Source organism: Pseudophryne corroboree, chromosome 5, assembly GCF_028390025.1.
Source record: "Pseudophryne corroboree isolate aPseCor3 chromosome 5, aPseCor3.hap2, whole genome shotgun sequence".
NCBI lineage: Eukaryota > Metazoa > Chordata > Amphibia > Anura > Myobatrachidae > Pseudophryne > Pseudophryne corroboree.
The window spans coordinates 740201445-740223960 of record NC_086448.1 but is presented as its reverse complement, the minus strand read 5'-3'; the positions used below and the strand labels follow the sequence as shown (position 1 = coordinate 740223960).

At 47.8% G+C, this 22516-nt stretch overlaps 1 protein-coding gene and 1 long non-coding RNA gene across 3 annotated transcripts in view; one reads left to right on the top strand and one right to left on the bottom strand.

Annotated features, from left to right (window-relative positions):
* Nucleotides 1-22516, bottom strand: part of LOC134929403 (uncharacterized) — a 198008-nt gene that overhangs the window by 122830 nt on the left and 52662 nt on the right. The gene's annotated exons all lie outside the window — the stretch shown is intronic.
* LOC134929402 (putative nuclease HARBI1) lies at nt 372-3734 on the top strand. 2 transcript variants are annotated; one of them, XM_063925046.1, is made up of 5 exons: nt 372-388; nt 487-1237; nt 1322-1694; nt 2004-2025; nt 3329-3734. In XM_063925046.1, exons 1-4 carry the CDS (start codon nt 374-376, stop codon nt 2005-2007), a joined length of 1143 nt encoding a protein of 380 aa, XP_063781116.1. In that variant the 5' UTR covers nt 372-373; the 3' UTR covers nt 2008-2025; nt 3329-3734. The 2 variants fall into 2 exon arrangements, with proteins under 2 accessions (XP_063781116.1, XP_063781114.1); XM_063925044.1 differs by lacking the exons at nt 2004-2025; nt 3329-3734 and having other exon boundaries at nt 1322-1821.

The window sequence follows — 22516 nt, the reverse complement described above, 5'->3', positions numbered from 1 at the left end:
CCTGGTTTCATTTATTTTCTGGGTGTGCTACTGAACACCAAGTCTTTCTTTTTTTTGGAGCAGGTAAGTGCCCTTGGCCTGTGTTTTGGTTTGCTGTTTGTGTTTCTTAAAAGTGTGGTGATTCTGTTTGTTTTCCATTTTGTCTAAAATAGAATTTTTGTTTCCCAGGATTGATCTGCAAAGTAGTGTTTGTCTTTCCTGGACTAGCTACTAAATGCTTTTGTTTTTGTTTTTTGTTTTTTTAATTGGTGTTTGTGATGTATTTGATGCTCAGAAATGTTTAAATTTTTTTTTTTTTTTTATTTGTAAAAATAACATTTTTTTTTTCTTTTTATTAATTTCACATTTTGGCCATGAATTCAACACAGAAAAAATGTACGCTCCTGCAGTAAGTTTCCCCAACATTTTTTACAACATTTATTTTTGAATATTTTTTATAAGTTGTTTTTGTATTTTTCACCTCGTTTTTTTTCTTTTTCAAAAAAGTGTGTTATGTCAATATTTATTGCTGCAGAAGCCCTACCTCCCCAACCCACGCCAGCACTCCCACCCCAACCGCCAGCCCCACAACCACAGCCGGCTCCTCATCAACCAAGGCAACGGAGGCGTGCTAGGCCACCAATTTTCCGAACCCGTGTCCTACTTTTTGGTATGCCAGATGATGTGGTGGTGCGTAGATACAGGCTGCCACCACATCTAATCCTAGACACTCTCTCCATAATAGAGAGTGATCTGGAGTCTGAAATTCGGTATCCTACAGCAATACCACCATTGACACAATTCCTTGCAGTGTTACATTTTTTGGCTACAGCCTCATATCAGCATGTTGTGGGAGACCTGGTTGGCATGTCGCAGGGCCAGTTCAGTAAGGTCCTGCGGCGTGTCTGCCAGGCTTTCCTAAAGCGGGTGAAGCAATTCATTGATATGCCTTTGGATGTTGGTGCCCTAGATGTGGTGAAGCGGCAATTTGAGGAAGGTGGTAGTCGCTTCCCACATGTTATTGGGGTTGTGGATGGCACACATGTTGCTATTCAGCCACCAAGACATAATGAAGAAATTTATAGAAACAGGAAACTGTTTCATTCTCTGAATGTAATGGTTGTTTGTGGGCCATCCCTCCAGATCCTTTCCCTGAATGCAAAATTTACTGGAAGTTCACATGATGCATATGTCATTAGACAATCAGGGATATGGCAGAGATTAAGATCAAGTCAACGAGCAGACATGTGGTTATTGGGTGAGTTGTTGCTCAAATATTTTTTTCAAAAAAAAGTAACTTGACAAATTTAATATTTCAAAATTTTGGCTTTTCTTCCAACAGGAGACCGTGGATATCCTTGCACCCCCTGGCTCATGACTCCTTACCGTAATCCCAGGCCAGGACCACAGATGGCATTTAACTCCGCGCTTACTGCCACTAGGCAGCTGGTGGAGCGCACAATTGGTGTCCTTAAAGGGCGGTTTCGTGTGCTCCACCGCACTGGTGGCGACATCATGTATTCGCCGGAGATGGCAAGTAAAATAGTGGTCCTGTGCGCAATACTACATAATATCGCGGTAAGGAGTAGTGTAGAGCTTCCTCAGGCAGAGGAATTGCCTGATGAGGAGCCAGGGGTTGGTCGACGCTTCGGTGGGGGGAGTGTGACACGGAGGGGGAGCCAAGTGAGGGCAAGAATTGTTGCCGAATATTTCAGGTATAGTGTTTTTATATTTTCTATTTGAACAAATAATACAACACAGTATGCTTATGTTTTTTAAACAATGATGTCATTTTGTATGATATTGTAAAGTGATTGGGTAAGGCTTTTGTTGTGTTGGAATGGGTAATTGTTTTTTTCTTCTAAATCCAAAATCACGTTAAGCTTACAATGTTTAGTTAGAAATTAAAATACTGTAATGTTGCTAAATAGTGTCCTTATTTGTTTTATATCCTCAAATCCTGATTATGTAACCAAACACACAAACAAATGATACTCAATGTTTCACACTTTGTGACTGTCCAGCTGAATGATCACACGAACTGTGGTGAGTACACAGATATGTATAGTAATTTTAAATAAACTCTGTGTCTCTGTGTGTGTTTTTTTTTTTAAATGTGGTTTTATAAAAATTTTCGCTTCTGCTAATGCGAATTTCCGCTCGTGCGAAATAACACTCTGCTCTTCACAGCATTGCAAAGATCAATAAAGTTATTAGAAATGACAACATAGATTTTGGACCAATCACATGCTAACAGACACTATAAATATATGCCCAAATAAGGAAAACGCCATTGCCATGATGCGTGCAGCACCGTTCACCAGGCGGGAGCTCCGCGTGCTGGTTGCGGTGATGGACCGCCGCGTAGGCCGCGTTGGGCGCTTCATCCCCAATCGGGTGAAGCGCGAGGCCTACGCGGAGGTCCGCCGCCTGCTGCGGACTCGCGTCCGCAGCAGGCGGACAATCATCCAGCTTGAGAGGAGGTGGAGTGATCTCCGCAGGAGGACTCCCGATTTGTTGGCGGAGATCCGCCAGCAAATCCGTGCTCTGCATACACGAAGTAAGTTACATTACATAAGATTATTTGCATAAATTGTGCGAATGGCTGAATTTCCAAGTTTTGTGCTGCCGGAATTTATTGAACAATTGGGCAAAACCATGTGCACTGCAGGGGAAGCATATGTAACATGTGCAGAGAGAGTAAGATTTGGGTGGGGTGTGTTAAATCTGCAAAATAATTTGCAGTGTTAAAATAAAGCAGCCTGTATTTACCCTGCCCATAATTTCCAAACCCACCAAAATCTAACTCTCTCTGCACATGTTATATCTGCCACCCCTGCAGTGCACATGCTTTTGGCCAATTGCAAACTAAATTCCTGCTGTAATCCCCTTGGAATTACCCACATTTTACAGTAAGTGGTAGGCTAATTGCAACCTTCAGTGTCCTTTTTTGGAAATTAGGACAGTGTGTGTGGTTAGGGAAAACAGTACTGACTGTAGCAAAGTGACACCAAACAAGTGCATGTTTTCAAGAAATAAGAAGCAGCCAGGAAACTGGACCAAAATACTTGATCAGTGCTGGCTATATAATAAGGTGCCTTGAATAGTAATCAGGTGATGTTGCCTAGACCAATCACGATGACTCAATGGACTAGATTAAGGAATGAGCTTCAAAGTAAAAGTTTGGACTCATTTTGTTTGCTGTGGCCAACATGAAGAGGATCTTAACATGTTTGCTTTTCTTTAAAAAAAAACAATGAATTTAACATGGAACAGAACATTGAAAAAACAAATTGAATACTATGTAATTTCTCATGTAAAACAAATGTTGTCAATAATATCATTCTAGGACAACAACGGCACAACTCTCCGCCCCCTTCCCCTTCCCACTCCCACTCCCCTTCTCACTCCCCCTCCCCTTCTCACTCCCCCTCCCCTTCTCACTCCCCCTCAGCTTCCCAGTCCCCCTCAGCTTCCCAGTCCACCTCATCTTCCCAGTCCCCCTCATCTTCCCAGTCCCCATCAGCTTCCCAGTCCCCATCAGCTTCCCAGTCCCCCTCAGCTTCCCTGGCCCACTCCACTTTCCATTCCCCTTCTCACCACACCTCTCCATCTCTTTCTGGGACCCCTTCTCCTCCTTCCCATACCCCTTCTCCTTCAACTTCTACATCCCCATCTGAACCCCCCTCACCCTCTATTGCCTTAACTTTCTCTCCGCCCCCCTCGCCCTCTCAATCAGACCCCCCCTCTGAAATTTGCGCCCAAATCCTGCCTCCTTCCCCCATCCAGCCTCCTGCCCCAATCCCTCCTCCTTCCCCAATCCCTCCTCCTTCCCCCATCCAGCCGCCTTCCCCCATCCAGCCAACATCCCCACCCAGTGAATGGGCAGAGGAAGCCCCTGAAGACCGTTCAGGGAGTCTTGATGTTGCCGTGGAAAGTAAGTTTATTTTTTGATTTTTAAAAATGATTACCCACTTACACTTACAATGCCAAAACATGCAGTGTTGTACTGTTTGAATTCTTGGACCCTGGACAAATATTTGTTATTTTCATCATGGTGTACATGTTGCCTTTACATATTTGTGAGTGTCATTATATGTACAGTGTGTATGTGTGCAATGTTTTGTGTGTCCACTCTAGGTTGACACTCATTAGGTAGCCAGGGTTGCCAGGACAACAGGGTTTATATGTGTTAGTTTTTATGGTAAACAGTTAGACCTGAGTGGAGTTTAGTATGTTGTTGGCCTTTTACACTTGGGCCTGTGTAGTCTGAATATTTGCACTTACAAATCACATGCTTCACTTTGTTATGCAGCCTAATGACACACTGATTTGTTGTGTGAAAGTTACATTCACAAAATGACTAATTGTTCTAGTCAAACCTGTTTGCACTTATTTAGTAAGGGCAGCTTTCAGGGAGTGTGGGAATGCTATGATATGTTGGCCTTCGGAAGATGTTGATATGCAGTGTGAGGAGGCAGGACCAAACCCCTTTAAAATAAACAAAAAACAAAAAGATGGTAATGAATGCCAACATGGTGTAACAGTGACGAAGATGGAACATAACTTTAACATGGGATGTCGCCCATAACAACCAATACAATTAATCTTTACAATTGGGGAACCACTTCTACAAGAAAATAATTTTATTTTGGCTTGTTTGCTATGGGCAACGCTACATCTTAAAATGAACTCACATAGTAGTAAATGTAGCCCATGGTCTTTAAAATTGGAATAAGTAACAAAAAAAGACTGAGCAGGCTTGCGTTTTTTTATGCTAATGATTGTACCATAAAACAGTCATGATGTATCAACTTTGCCATTAAGCAGGCCTGTCCAAACTGCGCAACTGCAACTGTGGAAAAACTACACATCCCAGCATGCCCTTACACAGGTTTGGCATTCCCTGGCCCCAAAACTGAGTCAACGCATGCTGGTATATGTAGTTTCACACAAGCAGGAGGAATGCAGTTTGGACCTGCATGCATTAAAGTGTGCTTTGTGCCTTGCTTGGATAATAAGCAATGTGAGTAAGTTAGTAATGTTTATGTTATCTCTTAATTTCAGATGTTGCCGTTGGAGATCCCACATCGTTACAGTATATTTTTACAAATATGAGGCACCATCTCCAGGCCTTGTTGGCACTTGTTGACGACATGGAAAAAATATGTTAATTGTTTGTTTTATAAAAAAAAAAAAATAACATTATTCAACTTTAGAAAAAAAATAAACTATTACATTTAAATACTTTTGCGACTCCTTATTATTTATTAATGCAATAAAGGAACACCAGATTGCATAACAAACATTTCTTACCTTAAACATTTCAAACAACTAACGTAAGTTATTTTAAAAGACCAACTAAAACATGTTATTGGCTAAATAAACATGCAAACACCTTCATTCACATACAAAAACTCAACTTTAATAAATTCAGAAAACACATTAGAACAAGCACATTGCAAACATCTATATTTATATTAAACATGTTAATAAAAGGAGGCTCTTTTATGGCTACAAAGTGTTCTTCAGGTATTTAAACAAATACTTAATTGATCATGAACATTTCAATTCATTCACTAATTGGATTTGTTATTGATGAGGGCTTGTGGACTTTTAATTGGAAGGTGTTAGTCCACGAAATAGTAAAAAAACAAATTCAGCTGCGTTTCTCTGCAAAAGTGAGCACTTTAACTGAAAAATGTGTAAATCTACTACAACTTAGTTTTTTTACGAAGAAGTATGTGTTAATGCGATGGGTTCGCATTGCTGCGACGATTTCGCATTGCTGCGATGTCATTTGGCGTACGCCCACTTTGTGTAATAATGTGTGCGAATGAGCAAAAATACGTTGGGGGCGGATGTTCGCAAAATTACTACATTAACGCAACTTTACTAATAAGTTGTGCGAACGAAAAACTTAGCGAACAACTCGGAATGAGGGCCAATGTGATGCCATCATCCTAAAAAACATTTTTAAACACAAATTAACAATTAATTTTGCCATTTTAATATATTTAAAACATTTTATTGCTTTCTTAGCAAAAATAAACAATAGTGTTCCTATTAATATATTAATAAAACAGTATTTTCCCAGAAGAGAATTAGCATAGTTATCTGCCTCCTTATTTAATGCATAATAACTGCCCTCATAAAGGGACTATTCATTATTAAATAATTGGGGCAGGGCTGCCCCCTATAATTACAGTATTTAATTTGCAAGAAGCGTCAGGGCAGTTCAACATTGCCCTTGGGTGGAAACAGCTGATCCGAAGATCAGCTATCCACATAAATACTTTCACCTCTACTTAGTAGCAAGTGAAACTAGTCTGACTTGGTAGTGCTACTGCGTATGTGTGACCGTGGGTACACACATGTGTGACTTCCAGCGGTACCCTTGACTGCTTCCCATAAATAAACAACGGGGGGTGGTAAAGTCGTGGAACTTGTGAGTGGTGGGTACATGTGCAAAATAATGCTTTGGGCCCCCACCTCCACCCCACACCAAGTCAATAATATGCCATATGGCAGCAGGTGACATGGAGATGTAGGGCCAAATGTAATAGAGTGAGAGTTTCAGAAAGTGAGAGATTTGGTAAGTTTTTTCAGGGTTTTTTTTTAAAGTGGCAATCATTTACACTGCAAAACCAGGTTGATCTTGCTGTGTAAATGATTGCCACTTTAAGAAAAACTGCAAAACCTTACCAAATCTCTCACTTTTTGAAACTCTCACTCTTTCACATTTGGCCCCAAGTGGCTGATGCAGGGGCGTTTCTACAGAGGAAGGGGCCCATGTGCACCTCCGGGTGGGCTCTCTCCTCTGAACGGCGCTGTAGACTCCGGCATTGTGCCAGAGTCTACTGTGCATGCGCAGGTCTCCGGAAACATGGCGCCCGCCATGATCCAGAGACCAATTTGGCTACCACACATGCAGGGTGGCCATTTTGGTGGCGATATCCTCCACGATCGCTGCGCCTGCTGCTGGACTCCGGTAAGGAAAGTATTTAAATGGGTGCAGTGTGTGCAGCGTGGCCCCCCCCCTGGACCCAGGGGCCAGTGTGCACCGCACATATTGCACCCATTGTAGAAACGCCAATGGGCTGATAGGGAAAGGCAATGGCTGGCAGGCAGAAAAGGGGAAGGATGACAGGCAGAGGCAGTGGGTGATAAGGAGAGGAAGAGGATGACAGGGAGAGGCAGTGGGGGAGTGCAAAGGATGATGGGGAGGCAAAGGGTGATGGGGGGAGGTTATTTCGGGGTAGAGGTTGATTGAAATCACTAATCACATGTGCTTTTTACCCACACTTAATCATGGCATCAGAGGCTACAAAGTTAGAGTCGGGGGGGGTATGTATCAAACCTTGTAAAGAGATAAAGTACCAACCAATAAGCTCCTAACTTTCAAACACAGCCTGTAAAATAACAGTTAGAAGGCTGGTACATTATCTCTTTCCACTTTATCTCATGCCAAGCATTGACATACAGTATCTCCCCCTAAGTACCATCCAATCAGCTTGCAAATGTACTTTTTCAAACACATGGGTCCATGTACTAGGGGTAGATTAAGTTGCCAAATGAAAAAGACAGAAAATTCCTGTGTTTATTGTTTCTCAATATGTACTACAGCATACTTGCCTACTCTCCTGGAAGTCATGGGAGACTCGCAATTTGTTGAGTAGTCCCCTAGAAGAGTAGGTGGCTCTTATGTATCCTGCCCATTTATTAGTGAAGCGGGCAAGATGGGGAGACTCTGGGAATTGTGGCGTGGTATGGAGGAGACAGAGCTAAATGATGTGAATCACCCACCCACCCTGCACTAAGAGCACACATAAATGGTTCGACAAGTGAGTCCCCCCTCCTACATAGTGCCATCTTCCTAGTGATACCTTCGGGAAGATGGTGCCACACATTAAAAGGAAATTATGTATAGCCTTTGCTGTTTTATGCAGACCCACTTGCCAGAGACAGCAGGGAGTGTGGGGTTACATGGAATAGACGGCCCATTGCACATGGGGCTGTATGGAAGAGGGGGCCCACTGCACTCGGGGGGCTGCATGGAAGAGGAGGTCAATACAAGATATGATACAAAATGGACATGTACTGTATATTGTTGCCAGAATCCAGAGAACTAGTAGAAATAAGTCCAGAAATATATGTATAATAAAGAAACGCATAATAAAGAAAAACTATAATGAACTTAGATACGATAACATATTAAGAGAGTAGAACTTCAGTGGCGGAAATCTCAGAATCCAAGTGACTTTCTCACATATAAGACTACCTACCACTCCTATCGTCAGGCCCTGGACACTGCCAAACAAACATATTTCCAATCTCTCATCTCTTATCATGCCAACAACCCCAAGCGACTTTTTAATACATTTAAATCACTTCTTTACCCTCCCTCACCTCCCCCACTAGCTACTATCCGTGCACAAGAACTTGCTTCCTACTTCAAGGATAAGATTGATAAAATCCAAGATGAAATGGTATGCTCTAACTCAGCCAGTGACCTGCTCAATTCCCTATCTGAACCCTCTGGCACTTTCTCTTCATTTGATCCCACAAGTGAAGATGAAGTATCAACACTCTTTTCATCCTCCTACTCCACTACCTCTCCTCTTGATCCTATACCCTCACAGGTCAGCAAAAGTTTGTCTCCTGTGCTTATCCCAACCTTAACTGAAATCTGTAATCTCTCTCTCTCTACTGGTATCTTTCCCTCTCTGTTTAAACATGCAGTCATTACTCCCATTCTTAAAAAACACAACTCTGACCCAAACACACTCTCTAACTACCGTCCCATTTCTCAGCTACACAGTCCAAGCTACTTGAGAGGCTTGCCTACACTCGCCTTACACACTTTCTTAACTCGCACAACTTATTGGACCCACTTCAGTCAGGCTTTCGTGCCCAACACTCCACAGAGACGGCACTGACCAAAGTAGTGAATGATCTAGTCACTGCTAGATCAAAAGGCCATTACACACTACTTATTCTTCTAGATCTCTCTGCTGCTTTGACACTGTTGACCACTCTCTTCTCATACAAACACTACAATCCCTAGGTCTTCAGGACACAGCCCTTTCTTGGTTCTCATCCTACCTATCTAATCGCTCTTTCAGTGTTCACTTCTCTGATTCTACCTCCTCTTCTCTACCTCTATCAGTTGGAGTACCGCAAGGCTCAGTCTTAGGTCCTCTGCTTTTCTCAATCTATACCTCCTCTCTTGGTAAACTAATCAGCTCCTTTGGATTTCAGTATCATTTGTACGCTGATGATACTCAAATCTACCTATCCTCCCCAGATTTGTCACCACCAGTATTGGCTCGTGTCACTGGATGCCTGTCTGCCATTTCATCTTGGATGTCATCTCGCCACCTCAAACTCAACATTTCCAAAACCAAATTAATTATTTTCCCACCAGCTAAGAGTAGTTACCAACCTGATATCGCTATAACTGTTGACAATGCAACTATCCATCCCACCCCACAAGCTCGTTGCCTAGGTGTCAACCTTGACTCTGAACTGTCCTTTGTTCCACACATTCAATCTGTCTCTAAATCATGTTACATGCACCTTAAAAACATATCAAAATATGCCCTTATCTTACACAAGATACTGCAAAAACTCTAATCCATGCACTCATCATCTCCCGCATTGATTATTGTAATAGTCTCCTTACTGGTCTTCCCAAACATAGGCTATCACCACTTCAATCCATTTTAAATGCAGCTGCGAGGCTAATCTTCCTCGCCAGACGTTCTTCATCTGCTGATCCGCTCTGTCAGTCCCTGCATTGGTTACCGGTTTTCTACCGTGTCAAATATAAAATACTTTTACTTACATACAAGGCTATTAACCAAACTGCACCATCATACATCTCCTCACTCATTTCAAATTATCTCACTACCAGACCTCTCCGCTCTGCACAAGATCTGCGTCTCTCATCCACATGTATTACTGTTCCCACTCAAATTACAGGACTTTACCCGGGCTTCACCCACTCTGTGGAATGCACTCCCACGCACAATAAGACTCTCCTTTAGTATCCAAACCTTTAAACGTTCTCTGAAAACTCATCTCTTCAGACAAGCCTACCAAATTTCAGACCCACACACATAACCTTAACAGCTTCCCTATCAAGTTACATCCCCTCTGTACAGTCCACATAAACTCACATTTTGTCTTCCAACATTGCTGGGTGATCATATCATATACAACCCATTAAGAACCTAGCAGCCTGGGGAACCATTATGTAACAGGTAGCATCTATCCTTGTGTATCAATGCCTATTTCCCTATAGATTGTAAGCTTGCGAGCAGGGCCTTCCTACCTCTGTCTGTCTGTCTGTCTGTCTTTGCCCAGTTTTGTTCTATAATTGTTGTTCTAATTGTAAAGCGCAACGGAATATGCTGCGCTATATAAGAAACTGCTAATAAATAAATATTCCTCCAGATCCTACTTTCATTTTTAAGAAAAACAGATCCTTGAAAACCATTTTAGCTCCCAGCTTTATGAAATCTATAACAAAATCTGAGAAAACCAAAACAACATCATAGCATCATAGCTAAGCAAAAAGGTTTTTTTAAATGTGTAAAAATGAAATGTACTACTTGTCATCATCATACCTCCCAACATTTGCTTACCCTAAAGAGGGACATCTTCACGCGCCTGAAAAGGGTGTGTGGCCTATGTAAAAAGGGGCGTGGCTTCATGGGAGGGTCCGCAATCGCGAGCCATGCCCCCATTTTCATCACTGAGGGGGCATGCCCAGCGCTCTGTGAGCTGTTGGCATGCCCCCTCTCCCTCTGTCTCCACAGCATCTATTCACCGCTGCTCTGCTAAGCAGAGCAGTGCATGACAGAGCCTCCCAACTGCATCCCCCCCACCACGGGACACTTCGACCCGCGGGTGGGACAGCGGGACAGTCCCCAAAAAACGGTAAGCTGCCCCTGGAAGACAGCGAAACGCGTAAGGACCTACCTGTTGGACCTGTTGACATTATATTATCTAGACTACTTGGACAGTGGATCTCTAAATAGCCTGGGACTCGTCTGCACTTCCATCCTATTGCTTTACGGAGGACTTATTCATTTCCCACAACTGGTGCATTGAAATTTGTGCCTTGCTTGATCATCGCCAGGGAATCCTTATTGTCACCTCCAGGATTGGTAACTATTTGTGGAAAAACAGTCTCTTGCATTTGGCTAAGGAACATTGAGGTCCACCAACAACTGGACAATAACTCAAATGTCCTCTATCAGGTCCATTTGGATACATTACAGTCAGTTATGTTTTTAAAGTATTTAAATTCATATTAAACAACACATTTGCTGTAGTAAATAGCAATTTTATTATTCATTTTATTTTATTTTTATTTGTAATAAATTGTTGATTGATCATATACACCTGTCTGCACAGATTTATCACTAGCGCTGTTTTTAGTACTTTTAGTACAATTGTTTTCTGTTTTGTTTGGATTGACTATCCGATTTATACAGCTGCTCAGGTGAAACAACTTTATCAAGCGCGAGGTACACCCACTCTATTGAGTGAGGAGAGTTTTTTTGTTATGTGGTGATTACATCTGTTTCATATATTTTTCAGTTTTTTTATCTGTTATTAGTGCCACCATATTATGTAACCATCATCTGCTTATAATACTATTATGAATAAGCTTCTTTAGAATATAGTGATAGTAAAAAGGTGTTTGTTTACGTCACATGACTAATGCCTTCCCCTGTATAGTACTTTCTAGGTCAGGTGATCGCAATTTCAATCACATGTCTGTGTCACAATCCTGACTGTAGGTTTCATATTTGGTGACTTACCCCTGCCATCTGTCCTGGATCCTGTGTCTTTTTCTCACTGAGTTAAACAGCTTGTCAGCACTATGAGTTTTCCTGAGTTCTCTGCCTGAGAGGTAATGGTTAATTAGCTCCACCTGTGGTGATCTCCTGTGTGAGGCTGAATTCAGTGGTTTGAGGTTTGGGCCTAAAAGCCAGCATCCTATGTTTTGCAGAAGTTCAGGCTTCAGTGTTCTCTCGGCCTGCTAGGCCTCATTCTACATCACAGCCTTGGCTAGAGTAGTCCATGACAGTGACTGTTCACCTGACCCAGAGTTGTCCAATCCTCTGCCAGCCTGAGACTGTCTGCATCACCTAATCCTGCTCACCAATCACCAAGGACCAGGAAGTATAAATCAGGAGGCTGAGTTAGAAACTGGGCCAGTTCCTCGTGTCACACACAGCTATGTGTGAGCCTTAAAGCTGAGCTCTCTAAAGTTGTGATCTCCAGAGCTCCTGTATCCCTGTGATCCCCGTGCCTCTGCACCTCCGTGCCTCAGCATTCCCGTGCCTCTGCACCTCCGTGCCTCAGCACCTCGTGCCTCCAGCATCTCCGTGCCTCCAGCACCTCGTGCCTCAGCACCTCGTGCTTCCAGCATCTCCGTGACTCAGCACCTCGTGCCTCCAGTACCTCTGTGCCTCAGCCCCTTCGTGCTTCCAGCATCTCCGTGACTCAGCACCTCGTGCCTCCAGTACCTCCGTGCTTTCAGCACCCTGTGCCTCAGCATCTCCGTGCTTCCAGCATCTCCGTACCTCAGCACCCCCGTGCTTCCAGCATCTCCGTGTCTCAGCACCTCGTGCCTCCAGTACCTCCGTGCCTCAGCACCTCCGTGCTTCCAGCACCTCGTGCCTCAGCACCCCCGTGCCTCAGCACCTCTTGCCTCCAGCATCTCCGTGTCTCAGCACCTCGTGCCTCCAGTACCTCCGTGCCTCAGCATCTCCGTGCTTCCAGCATCTCCGTACCTCAGCACCTCCGTGCTTCCAGCATCTCCGTGTCTCAGCACCTCGTGCCTCCAGTACCTCCGTGCCTCAGCACCTCCGTGCTTCCAGCACCTCGTGCCTCAGCACCCCCGTGCCTCAGCACCTCGTGCCTCCAGCATCTCCGTGCCTCAGCACCTCCGTGCTTCCAGCATCTCCGTGCTTCCAGCACCCCAGTGTCTCTCCGCACCCCAGTGTCTCTACGCACCCCAGTGTCTCTACGCACCCCAGTGTCTATTTGCACCCCAGTACCTCGAAGCACCTCAGTGCGTCCAAGCACTTCCGTGCCTCCTATTACCTTAGTGTCTCCAAGCACCTCCGCGCCTCCTAGCACCTTAGTGTCTCCAAGCATCTCAGTGTCTCCAAGCACCCAGTGCACTTTAGCGCAGTTGTACCTGGTATCTTCACTGATTCATCAGTGCCTTTCCAGTTCTATCTTTCAGGAGACCTTCAGCGTCCACACGTGCCTCCTGTCTGCCGACCTAATCCTGCATGAGGAGAACCTAGATTCGGCCATCTCTGCTGCGGTTCCTCTTCCCAGTCACCGGAAGAAACCCCGAGTCCACAACACTCCCAAACCAGGTCAGTGGTAGTATTCATATAATCCTCCAGTCGCCCGCACAGACTTCACTAACACCGGGTTCACAAAACCTCAGTCATGACAGTAGGAACTGGCCACATGGACCCGGCTGAAAGTGTTTGTCTGACGCAGGGCCTCCTAAGCAATATCGCAGGACGCTTGGAAGGTCTGGAGTCGACTCAGCATCAGTTGGCACAGTGTCTGCAGCGGAATTCTTTCTCCAGAGATTCTCTGACCTTCTGCACTAGGACTCCTGACCAACTGCAGATTTTCTACCAGATGTTATTACAGTTACAAGAACTTTTGTCTAGTATTCCTTCTGTGATGCCTGATCTCTTCAGGAATACTACCAACGTTGTTGATCCTGTTTTGCCCCAACCAGTTAATAGAGTCTCTTCCTCTGTGCAAGGAAAAGTTGTTCATCAGAGCTATCCACGGCCCAAGCTCTCTGAAGCTGAACGTCAGCGGCGTAGGGAGCTACACCTCTGTCTTTACTGTGGAAATTCCGGTCATTTTGTTAAAGACTGCATTCTTCGCAAGCCATTTAGAGTCACAGAGGAGTCTGAGTGTCCAGCCCCAGGAAGGGCGTCTTCAGAGTGTCCAGCCCCAGGAGGGGCGTCTTCAGAGTGTCCAGCCCCAGGAGGGGCGCCTTCAGAGTGTCCAGCCCCAGGAGGGGCGCCTTCAGAGTGTCCAGCCCCAGGAGGGGCGCCTTCAGAGTGTCCAGCCCCAGGAGGGGCGCCTTCAGAGTGTCCAGCCCCAGGAGGGGCGCCTTCAGAGTGTCCAGCCCCAGGGAGTGGTTCAGAGCGTCCAGCCCCAGGGAGGGGTTCAGAGCGTCCAGCCCCAGGGAGGGGTTCAGAGCGTCCAGCCCCAGGGAGGGGTTCAGAGCGTCCAGCCCCAGGGAGGGGTTCAGAGGGTCCAGCCCCAGAGAGTCTGCAGAGTGCTGCCCAGCCAGAGTGTCTACAGAGTGCTGCCCAGCCAGAGAGTCTACAGAGTGCTGCCCAGCCAGAGAGTCTACAGAGTGCTGCCCAGCCAGAGAGTCTACAGAGTGCTGCCCAGCCAGAAAGTCTACAGAGTGCTGCCCAGCCCCGTGAAGAGGGGGCTCTTGCCTCAGCCCAGCCCCGTGAAGAGGGGGCTCTTGCCTCAGCCCAGCCCCGTGAAGAGGGGGCTCTTGCCTCAGCCCAGCCCCGTGAAGAGGGGGCTCTTGCCTCAGCCCAGCCCCGTGAAGAGGGGGCTCTTGCCTCAGCCCAGCCCCGTGAAGAGGGGGCTCCTGCCCTAGTTCAACCCCGTGAAGAAAGGGCTCAGCCCGTCCCGGTTCCAGTTGGTCCAGCAATATTCCAGGCTCCACCTGGTCAGTCCGTCCCGGTTCCAGCCGGTCCAGCAATACTCCAGGCCCTGCCTGGTCAGTCCGTCCCAGTTCCATCCGGTCCAGCGATACTCCAGGACCAGCTTGGTCAGTCTTTGTTGGCTCCAGCCAATTCAAGTATCCTCGGATCCAATCCAGTCTTACTCGTCCAGCCAAAGCTTTCTTCAGTTTCAGCCTCTAAGCTTTCGTCTGATGGTTTTCCACCTATTTACTTTGATGGAGATTTATTGCAATATGCCGCTCTGGTTGAACAATTTCTCTCTCGGATGGAGTCTGATCCTTCAGGTGCAGTAACTCCTTCCAACGTTACTCGATATCTGTTCCTGGCATTCAGAGGAAGAGCTTTGGAGTGGGCCAACATGCTTTTTGAGAGTAATGATCCTGTGTTCCATGACTTACAGACTTTTAGTAATGCTGTGGTTAAAAAATTTAGTCTTAAACCTTTGGAATCTGACTCTGTAAAAGAATCATGCTCTAAAGGGAATGCAGAAGGAAGTTTGTTCTGTCCTCCCAGGGATAATCTAAGAATCTCCTTCGGTAAGAATCCAACCATTAAAATTGCTCATGTAGGAGTCTCTCCTAGCCCAGAGAATTTAATACTCCAGTGCACCTCCTTTTCATCTGCAAACTGTGTATCTAAGGGAGATTCATATCTTCCATTAGACTTGGACTCAGACTCTGAATTTGATCCAGTTCATGATGCTACTCCTTTCATGGAAGGCCCCATGTTTTCTAAGGAAGGATTTTCTTTACAGGAGATTCCGCTGTCCTTGGACAAAACCAAATGTTCCCGTAAGAAGAAGAAGAGGCATCAACGAAGGTCCTAAATTCTTCTGTATGAATTTCTCTAGTTCCTCTAAGATTCAAGATGGGTGTCCGGAGTCCACCCTTGAAGATGGGGATACTGTCACAATCCTGACTGTAGGTTTCATATTTGGTGACTTACCCCTGCCATCTGTCCTGGATCCTGTGTCTTTTTCTCACTGAGTTAAACAGCTTGTCAGCACTATGAGTTTTCCTGAGTTCTCTGCCTGAGAGGTAATGGTTAATTAGCTCCACCTGTGGTGATCTCCTGTGTGAGGCTGAATTCAGTGGTTTGAGGTTTGGGCCTAAAAGCCAGCATCCTATGTTTTGCAGAAGTTCAGGCTTCAGTGTTCTCTCGGCCTGCTAGGCCTCATTCTACATCACAGCCTTGGCTAGAGTAGTCACATGACAGTGACTGTTCACCTGACCCAGAGTTGTCCAATCCTCTGCCAGCCTGAGACTGTCTGCATCACCTAATCCTTCTCACCAATCACCAAGGACCAGGAAGTATAAATCAGGAGGCTGAGTTAGAAACTGGGCCAGTTCCTCGTGTCACACACAGCTATGTGTGAGCCTTAAAGCTGAGCTCTCTAAAGTTGTGATCTCTAGAGCTCCTGTATCCCTGTGATCCCCGTGCCTCTGCACCTCCGTGCCTCTGCACCTCCGTGCCTCAGCATTCCCGTGCCTCTGCACCTCCGTGCCTCAGCACCTCGTGCCTCCAGCATCTCCGTGCCTCCAGCACCTCGTGCTTCCAGCATCTCCGTGACTCAGCACCTCGTGCCTCCAGTACCTCTGTGCCTCAGCACCTCCGTGCTTCCAGCATCTCCGTGACTCAGCACCTCGTGCCTCCAGTACCTCCGTGCTTTCAGCACCCTGTGCCTCAGCATCTCCGTGCTTCCAGCATCTCCGTACCTCAGCACCCCCGTGCTTCCAGCATCTCCGTGTCTCAGCACCTCGTGCCTCCAGTACCTCCGTGCCTCAGCACCTCCGTGCTTCCAGCACCTCGTGCCTCAGCACCCCCGTGCCTCAGCACCTCTTGCCTCCAGCATCTCCGTGTCTCAGCACCTCGTGCCTCCAGTACCTCCGTGCCTCAGCATCTCCGTGCTTCCAGCATCTCCGTACCTCAGCACCTCCGTGCTTCCAGCATCTCCGTGTCTCAGCACCTCGTGCCTCCAGTACCTCCGTGCCTCAGCACCTCCGTGCTTCCAGCACCTCGTGCCTCAGCACCCCCGTGCCTCAGCACCTCGTGCCTCCAGCATCTCCGTGCCTCAGCACCTCCGTGCTTCCAGCATCTCCGTGCTTCCAGCACCCCAGTGTCTCTCCGCACCCCAGTGTCTCTACGCACCCCAGTGTCTCTACGCACCCCAGTGTCTCTACGCACCCCAGTGTCTATTTGCACCCCAGTACCTCGAAGCACCTCAGTGCGTCCAAGCACTTCCGTGCCTCCTATTACCTCAGTGTCTCCAAGCGCCTCCGCGCCTCCTAGCACCTTAGTGTCTCCAAGCATCTCAGTGTCTCCAAGCACCCAGTGCACTTTAGCGCAGTTGTACCTGGTATCTTCACTGATTCATCAGTGCCTTTCCAGTTCTATCTTTCAGGAGACCTTCAGCGTCCACACGTGCCTCCTGTCTGCCGACCTAATCCTGCATGAGGAGAACCTAGATTCGGCCATCTCTGCTGCGGTTCCTCTTCCCAGTCACCGGAAGAAACCCCGAGTCCACAACACTCCCAAACCAGGTCAGTGGTAGTATTCATATAATCCTCCAGTCGCCCGCACAGACTTCACTAACACCGGGTTCACAAAACCTCAGTCATGACAGTAGGAACTGGCCACATGGACCCGGCTGAAAGTGTTTGTCTGACGCAGGGCCTCCTAAGCAATATCGCAGGACGCTTGGAAGGTCTGGAGTCGACTCAGCATCAGTTGGCACAGTGTCTGCAGCGGAATTCTTTCTCCAGAGATTCTCTGACCTTCTGCACTAGGACTCCTGACCAACTGCAGATTTTCTACCAGATGTTATTACAGTTACAAGAACTTTTGTCTAGTATTCCTTCTGTGATGCCTGATCTCTTCAGGAATACTACCAACGTTGTTGATCCTGTTTTGCCCCAACCAGTTAATAGAGTCTCTTCCTCTGTGCAAGGAAAAGTTGTTCATCAGAGCTATCCACGGCCCAAGCTCTCTGAAGCTGAACGTCAGCGGCGTAGGGAGCTACACCTCTGTCTTTACTGTGGAAATTCCGGTCATTTTGTTAAAGACTGCATTCTTCGCAAGCCATTTAGAGTCACAGAGGAGTCTGAGTGTCCAGCCCCAGGAAGGGCGTCTTCAGAGTGTCCAGCCCCAGGAGGGGCGTCTTCAGAGTGTCCAGCCCCAGGAGGGGCGCCTTCAGAGTGTCCAGCCCCAGGAGGGGCGCCTTCAGAGTGTCCAGCCCCAGGAGGGGCGCCTTCAGAGTGTCCAGCCCCAGGAGGGGCGCCTTCAGAGTGTCCAGCCCCAGGAGGGGCGCCTTCAGAGTGTCCAGCCCCAGGGAGTGGTTCAGAGCGTCCAGCCCCAGGGAGGGGTTCAGAGCGTCCAGCCCCAGGGAGGGGTTCAGAGCGTCCAGCCCCAGGGAGGGGTTCAGAGCGTCCAGCCCCAGGAAGGGCGTCTTCAGAGTGTCCAGCCCCAGGAGGGGCGTCTTCAGAGTGTCCAGCCCCAGGAGGGGCGCCTTCAGAGTGTCCAGCCCCAGGAAGGGCGTCTTCAGAGTGTCCAGCCCCAGGAGGGGCGCCTTCAGAGTGTCCAGCCCCAGGAGGGGCGCCTTCAGAGTGTCCAGCCCCAGGAGGGGCGCCTTCAGAGTGTCCAGCCCCAGGAGGGGCGCCTTCAGAGTGTCCAGCCCCAGGAGGGGCGCCTTCAGAGTGTCCAGCCCCAGGGAGTGGTTCAGAGCGTCCAGCCCCAGGGAGGGGTTCAGAGCGTCCAGCCCCAGGGAGGGGTTCAGAGCGTCCAGCCCCAGGGAGGGGTTCAGAGCGTCCAGCCCCAGGGAGGGGTTCAGAGGGTCCAGCCCCAGAGAGTCTACAGAGTGCTGCCCAGCCAGAGAGTCTACAGAGTGCTGCCCAGCCAGAGAGTCTACAGAGTGCTGCCCAGCCAGAGAGTCTACAGAGTGCTGCCCAGCCAGAGAGTCTACAGAGTGCTTCCCAGCCAGAGAGTCTACAGAGTGCTGCCCAGCCAGAAAGTCTACAGAGTGCTGCCCAGCCAGAGAGTCTACAGAGTGCTTCCCAGCCAGAGAGTCTACAGAGTGCTGCCCAGCCAGAAAGTCTACAGAGTGCTGCCCAGCCCCGTGAAGAGGGGGCTCTTGCCTCAGCCCAGCCCCGTGAAGAGGGGGCTCTTGCCTCAGCCCAGCCCCGTGAAGAGGGGGCTCTTGCCTCAGCCCAGCCCCGTGAAGAGGGGGCTCTTGCCTCAGCCCAGCCCCGTGAAGAGGGGGCTCCTGCCCTAGTTCAACCCCGTGAAGAAAGGGCTCAGCTCGTCCCGGTTCCAGTTGGTCCAGCAATATTCCAGGCTCCACCTGGTCAGTCCGTCCCGGTTCCAGCCGGTCCAGCAATACTCCAGGCCCTGCCTGGTCAGTCCGTCCCAGTTCCATCCGGTCCAGCGATACTCCAGGACCAGCTTGGTCAGTCTTTGTTGGCTCCAGCCAATTCAAGTATCCTCGGATCCAATCCAGTCTTACTCGTCCAGCCAAAGCTTTCTTCAGTTTCAGCCTCTAAGCTTTCGTCTGATGGTTTTCCACCTATTTACTTTGATGGAGATTTATTGCAATATGCCGCTCTGGTTGAACAATTTCTCTCTCGGATGGAGTCTGATCCTTCAGGTGCAGTAACTCCTTCCAACGTTACTCGATATCTGTTCCTGGCATTCAGAGGAAGAGCTTTGGAGTGGGCCAACATGCTTTTTGAGAGTAATGATCCTGTGTTCCATGACTTACAGACTTTTAGTAATGCTGTGGTTAAAAAATTTAGTCTTAAACCTTTGGAATCTGACTCTGTAAAAGAATCATGCTCTAAAGGGAATGCAGAAGGAAGTTTGTTCTGTCCTCCCAGGGATAATCTAAGAATCTCCTTCGGTAAGAATCCAACCATTAAAATTGCTCATGTAGGAGTCTCTCCTAGCCCAGAGAATTTAATACTCCAGTGCACCTCCTTTTCATCTGCAAACTGTGTATCTAAGGGAGATTCATATCTTCCATTAGACTTGGACTCAGACTCTGAATTTGATCCAGTTCATGATGCTACTCCTTTCATGGAAGGCCCCATGTTTTCTAAGGAAGGATTTTCTTTACAGGAGATTCCGCTGTCCTTGGACAAAACCAAATGTTCCCGTAAGAAGAAGAAGAGGCATCAACGAAGGTCCTAAATTCTTCTGTATGAATTTCTCTAGTTCCTCTAAGATTCAAGATGGGTGTCCGGAGTCCACCCTTGAAGATGGGGATACTGTCACAATCCTGACTGTAGGTTTCATATTTGGTGACTTACCCCTGCCATCTGTCCTGGATACTGTGTCTTTTTCTCACTGAGTTAAACAGCTTGTCAGCACTATGAGTTTTCCTGAGTTCTCTGCCTGAGAGGTAATGGTTAATTAGCTCCACCTGTGGTGATCTCCTGTGTGAGGCTGAATTCAGTGGTTTGAGGTTTGGGCCTAAAAGCCAGCATCCTATGTTTTGCAGAAGTTCAGGCTTCAGTGTTCTCTCGGCCTGCTAGGCCTCATTCTACATCACAGCCTTGGCTAGAGTAGTCACATGACAGTGACTGTTCACCTGACCCAGAGTTGTCCAATCCTCTGCCAGCCTGAGACTGTCTGCATCACCTAATCCTGCTCACCAATGACCAAGGACCAGGAAGTATAAATCAGGAGGCTGAGTTAGAAACTGGGCCAGTTCCTCGTGTCACACACAGCTATGTGTGAGCCTTAAAGCTGAGCTCTCTAGAGTTGTGATCTCCAGAGCTCCTGTATCCCTGTGATCCCCATGCCTCTGCACCTCCGTGCCTCAGCACCTCGTGCCTCCAGCATCTCCGTGCCTCTGCACCTCCGTGCCTCAGCATTTCGTGCCTCTGCACCTCCGTGCCTCAGCACCTCGTGCCTCCAGCATCTCCGTGCCTCAGCACCTCGTGCCTCAGCACCTCGTGCTTCCAGCATCTCCGTGACTCAGCACCTCGTGCCTCCAGTACCTCTGTGCCTCAGCACCTCCGTGCTTCCAGCATCTCCGTGACTCAGCACCTCGTGCCTCCAGTACCTCCGTGCTTTCAGCACCCTGTGCCTCAGCATCTCCGTGCTTCCAGCATCTCCGTACCTCAGCACCCCCGTGCTTCCAGCATCTCCGTGTCTCAGCACCTCGTGCCTCCAGTACCTCCGTGCCTCAGCACCTCCGTGCTTCCAGCACCTCGTGCCTCAGCACCCCCGTGCCTCAGCACCTCGTGCCTCCAGCATCTCCGTGCTTCCAGCATCTCCGTGTCTCAGCACCTCGTGCCTCCAGTACCTCCGTGCCTCAGCATCTCCGTGCTTCCAACATCTCCGTACCTCAGCACCTCCGTGCTTCCAGCATCTCCGTGTCTCAGCACCTCGTGCCTCAGCACCCCTGTGCCTCAGCACCTCATGCCTCCAGCATCTCCGTGCCTCAGCACCTCGGTGCTTCCAGCATCTCGGTGCTTCCAGCACCCCAGTGTCTCTACGCACCCCAGTGTCTCTACGCACCCCAGTGTCTCTACGCACCCCAGTGTCTATTTGCACCCCAGTACCTCCAAGCACCTCAGTGCGTCCAAGCACTTCCGTGCCTCCTAGTACCTCAGTGTCTCCAAGCGCCTCCGCGCCTCCTAGCACCTTAGTGTCTCCAAGCATCTCAGTGTCTCCAAGCACCCAGTGCACTTTAGCGCAGTTGTACCTGGTATCTTCACTGATTCATCAGCGCCTTTCCAGTTCTGTCTTTCAGGAGACCTTCAGCGTCCACACGTGCCTCCTGTCTGCCGACCTAATCCTGCATGAGGAGAACCTAGATTCGGCCATCTCTGCTGCGGTTCCTCTTCCCAGTCACCGGAAGAAACCCCGAGTCCACAACACTCCCAAACCAGGTCAGTGGTAGTATTCATATAATCCTCCAGTCGCCCGCACAGACTTCACTAACACCGGGTTCACAAAACCTCAGTCATGACAGTCTGGAACTAAACAGACATTCCTTTCTCTTCTCTTCGGTCACGTGACCACTTCTCCCGGCCATGTCGTCACGGCTGTGATTAACACTGTAGATTGGTGGGCGATTGTCCCACTATTAATACAGCCTAACTAATAATACAATTAATAATATAAACTTGCACCCTTATATTAAATACATTTTTCCCTTCTCTCCGGTCACGTGACCGCGGCAATCGGTCACGTGGTCACGGCTATAATCAATGTTGTAGATTGGTGGGTAACCGTCCCACTAATAATACAGCCAGTAACTTCATGTAAACACACAGTCACATGACTGCAGCTTTTGATCACGTGGTCACAGCCGCGATCAGTGTTTTTGACTGGTGGGTGCCTGCTCCATTAACAATACAGCTAGCAACACAATGTAAATACACAAGTCACATGACCGGTATTCCAATCATGTGACAGGAACCTATTGAGGTAAACCATAGCCTGCTTTTTGTCTCAGTTTTTATGATTTATTAATTTTATTATGAATTTTATGAAAATGTCACTATCCTATTATTTGTAGGGTTGCAACTACTGTTTCTATTACGAAATCACTGTAAAATTATTGTACATAAGGATTATTGGTTTTAATTGGTGATTAGTAGAATCTAATAGGTGACATCATTTCCCCTATAAAAGGGAAGTCAGTTTAACAGGAGAGTCAGTTTAACTTTGATAAAGCTGCCTGGAGCAGCGAAACGCATAAGTGATTATGATACCAGGATTGCTGGACTTTCTCCACAGCAGTATTATTCTCAGTGATACCA